At 45.1% G+C, this 3955-nt stretch overlaps 2 protein-coding genes across 2 annotated transcripts; both read left to right on the plus strand.

Moving 5' to 3' along the window:
* Positions 1 to 267: 267 nt before the first annotated feature.
* Positions 268 to 1790, plus strand: SS1G_00186 (hypothetical protein; the record flags this gene model as incomplete). The annotated part of the gene is made up of 5 exons (XM_001598050.1): positions 268 to 363; positions 873 to 964; positions 1016 to 1054; positions 1105 to 1556; positions 1609 to 1790. 5 exons carry the CDS (start codon positions 268 to 270, stop codon positions 1788 to 1790), a joined length of 861 nt encoding a protein of 286 aa, XP_001598100.1.
* Positions 1791 to 2252: 462 nt separating this feature from the next.
* SS1G_00187 (hypothetical protein) lies at positions 2253 to 3713 on the plus strand (the record flags this gene model as incomplete). The annotated part of the gene is made up of 4 exons (XM_001598051.1): positions 2253 to 2618; positions 2823 to 2938; positions 3028 to 3146; positions 3232 to 3713. The coding sequence occupies 4 exons, from the start codon at positions 2253 to 2255 to the stop codon at positions 3711 to 3713; spliced, it is 1083 nt and encodes a 360-aa protein (XP_001598101.1).
* Positions 3714 to 3955: the final 242 nt, after the last annotated feature.

A 3955-nucleotide genomic window follows, 5' to 3' on the forward strand; every position in this document is an offset into this window, starting at 1 on the left:
GAAAAGGGTTGGAGAGATTTCCTTGGAGACGTCCGGGGGTTTTGATGTATGGGTTTGGAGAGGTAGCCGCTGTTATTGAGGCACCTTTATTCCAAGATCTGCACAATGCATGAAACTGGGGGCGATGTCCTGAAGGAGTCTCTTCTAATGTATGAGGTAGCATATCAGGATATATAAGGGAGAATAAGAACACTGGAGCTTTGTTGTCTAACTTCCACTCGGGCGTCTTGCCATAAATATTCAATGTAGACGTCGACTGTGGTTCCTATGTCTATTGATCGATTATCTCAAGTTGTTCAACCAACAAGACCAAGATTCAAAGAAATCAAGCACCTTTCATGTGTGACGTATGGAAAAACTATGGTAATGTGTTGCTGCTGTCATTTGGCCTTCCAGACTTTAAAAATCTAGAGCGCTGGTACTTGTAAATGCTGTGGGATGCTGTGCCTCCCGGTGACCTTTGTTTAACACCCTGTGACCTCAATTCACAAGTTTCAATCGAGATGTATATTCATGATAGGCTCCAGAAGAATACCTATATACTAGTTTAATTATCGGGAAATCACAGTATTAATGCATTCCAATTTCGAAATGAGGATACCCAGGTAAATATTAACTGGATTTAAATAATGATGATTGATCAAGTTGACTCTCGGATAAATCTCGGGCTTAGATATCTCGAACCTCAAAATATTTGATATCATAGGACTCTACTCAAAATCCCAATTTGTCATTTCCCACAACTTCTAGCCAGGCATGGCTACTCCAGTTTTCACGCGCATACCATGGCGCACAGTTAGCAGGCTGACAGCATCGGTATGCTATTAAACCCGGATTGCGCAAGGGAGGATCACAATTGACAATATTCGCAGTCAAAACCAGTCTTCTCGAATGCCTTCAGAACACCACAATGTGCGGCTGCACCCCTCACCTCGCAGTCTGTCAGATATTCATCGAATACACCGTACGCTTATTTTATACAATTTCCAAAATTTAAAGACTAACACTATTCCAGCGATGTACCAAACCCCGCTTCTGCAGACAGAACCTCGATGTATTTACCTCCATGTCCCCATGAACCCAGCAATCCTAACCAGCCAATAGGACTCCACCAGCAGCAACATCTACTCCCGAAGAACCATCCGACGAAGATATCTTTGGCGTCCGTTACCCTCGTAACGTTCAGGCCATCTACCTCAAGCCCCTCCGCCGCGAAGCCGAATACGGAGTTCCCTCCTGCGATTTGCAGCTACGATCATACAGCGTCCGCAACCTAGAGTTCTTTTCCGACTTCGCTCTTCGCGCGGCATACTATCTCAAATTACCTGCATATGGACCTATACCGTTGCCGAGAATTATAGAAAGATGGACAGTGCCTAGATCGCATTTCATTCATAAGAAGAGTCAAGAGAATTTTGAGAGAAAGACGTTGAGGAGGTTGATTCAGATTAAGGATGGACATCCAGAGACTGTGAGCTTATGGCTGGCGTTTTTAAGGAAACATGCCTACTATGGAATAGGAATGAAGGCGAATGTTTGGGAGTATAATGAGATTGGTGGGTTTTTCTTGCGTTGGGGTTTCAATGTTACTAACATGTTTACGATCAGGTGTGGGCAAGGCTATGGATGCTAGTATGGAGGAGATGAAGACAGTTATGGAACCACAGTGGGAGTTGTTTGGTAGGAGACAAGGTACGGAGACGGCAGATAAGGTTATGGAGATCTTGAATAGAGAGAGCTTCAAGGCGGCTGCGGGAGGCAGCTCCCCTGGGGTGAGAATTGAGCCATGATTTGGGCTAGCTCAAAAAGCTATAAGAACGGCAAGCGGAATGGGGTTAGATGAAGGATGAATAGATATCAAGTCGGGACATACATTGCTACACCCATGAACTGTGGAGTTTGGATCAAGCTTTGATGTATTGTATGTATATGTAGAAGTAAAAGAATCAGATACTAGCTTCAGCAACTTTTTATCAAACCAAGTCAATTCCAGACCTCAAAACCACTCTCCAGATGAAAGTACTTTTGTCTCAAAGTAGCATATTAAAATGGAAAATAGTCACGTGTCCCACCTTGAATTCAATTTTCACGGTAAATCATCCCACTTGCGTCTCGCGTGCATTCACCCCTCCTTTTCCATCGCCAACCAAAACCCCAAACCCCGCCATGCTAAAAAGCTGTCCACCCCAACGAGTGCTCCAGAACGTGAAGTCACGAACACTGCGAGCAGCATCCCCGAACCCGAACCACACATGCCGACGACACCAAAGCACCAAATCCTGCCCACCTCAAGTGATATTTTCCGGGATCCAACCCACGGGAATCCCACATCTAGGAAATTATCTCGGGGCGCTGCAAAATTGGGTACGGTTACAGGAGAAAGCGGAGAAGAGTACCAAATTATTTTACTCGGTTGTGGATTTACATGCGATTACTGTGGCGCAGAAAAAAGAGGAGTTGAGGAGGTGGAAGAGGGAGAGTTTGGCGACGCTGTTGGCGATAGGTTTGGATCCGGAGAGGAGTACGGTGTTTTTTCAGAGTTCGGTAGGTGCTGTGTGGGTTTTTGTTTTTGGTGTTGTGTTGTGGGAGGGAGGGAGAAAGTGGTGGGAGGCGAGGATGTAATTAAGGGGTTTTGGAGCGATTGGTTGTGAATAGAGCTGATGTTTATGTGTTAAGGTTGCTGCGCATGCAGAGTTGATGTGGATATTGAGTTGTACGGCTTCGATGGGTTATTTATCTCGTATGACTCAATGGAAGGTTTGTCTCTATCTCACTTCCTCTGGTTTTTACGTCCGTTATGGTCGTTTCACTAACATGTGCAGAGTAAATTATCTCTCCAAGATGATGCTTCACCACTAGATGGTGGCAATAAATCTAAGCTCAAATTGGGATTGTTCTCGTACCCTGTCCTGCAAGCTGCGGATATCTTGGTTCATAGGTATGCTTAGTATATATCTACCCATTTCACATCTTGGATCCTGTTTGTGTTACTTGGTCTGGAGAACGAAGCTAATACTATGCGACAAGAGCCACTCATGTTCCAGTCGGCGAAGATCAAACCCAACATCTTGAATTCGCTCGTGAATGCGTCACGAATTTCAATCATGCATATGGAACCCATCTAATTGAACCTCGAACCATTCTTTGTAGGTTTCTTTCTTCTCTTGCCATTCCGCATGTCATCGTCACTCTCCAAACTCCCTTTCTCCTTTTCAAAGCTAACACCTCCAGCCCCAACAAAACGCATAATGTCCCTCCAATCCCCCACCCAAAAAATGTCTAAATCACACCTATCCCCCCTCTCCCGCATCCTTCTAACCGATTCCCCGGACACCGTCACCAAAAAAATCTCATCCGCCCTTACGGATTCCCAAAACAGTGTTTCCTACTCTCCTTCTGAAAGACCCGGTGTTGCAAATCTCCTTACACTATGGTCATCGTTCGACACCCAAACGCCGAAAAGAACAGTGGCGCAGATAGCCGAAGAGTGTGTGGTTAAGAGCTTAAGTTTGAAAGATTTGAAGAGAGAGACGGCTGATGCGGTGAATGCGGGACTGGAGCCTATTAGAAGGGGATATGAGAGGGTGTTGGGGGATGAGGGGTATGTTGAGGAGGTAGCGAGGAGGGGTGGTCTTAAGGCAAGAGAGAATGCGGAGGAGACTATGGTTAAGGTTAGAGAAGCGGTGGGGTTTTTAGATGGGGGTGTATTTTAAGTTGATTTCTAAGGATTTGTAGAGAATGGGGAACCGGATACCAAAAGGTATTTCATCTGTAAAATATACATACAGTCGCCGGGCGGATGAAGAATAGAATAGATGACTTAGAATTACTTCTGGATCCTACTAAGCAATTAAAATTTTTGCATTCGCCTACATACTATAGAAGTCTTGTTCGTACGTTCTTTTGCGTCTTTGGTGCTCCCCATCTCACGAACTACCCCTTCTTCTTCTTTTGG

Source organism: Sclerotinia sclerotiorum, genomic scaffold (genome assembly GCF_000146945.2).
Source record: "Sclerotinia sclerotiorum 1980 UF-70 scaffold_1 genomic scaffold, whole genome shotgun sequence".
In the NCBI taxonomy this organism is placed as follows: domain Eukaryota; kingdom Fungi; phylum Ascomycota; class Leotiomycetes; order Helotiales; family Sclerotiniaceae; genus Sclerotinia; species Sclerotinia sclerotiorum.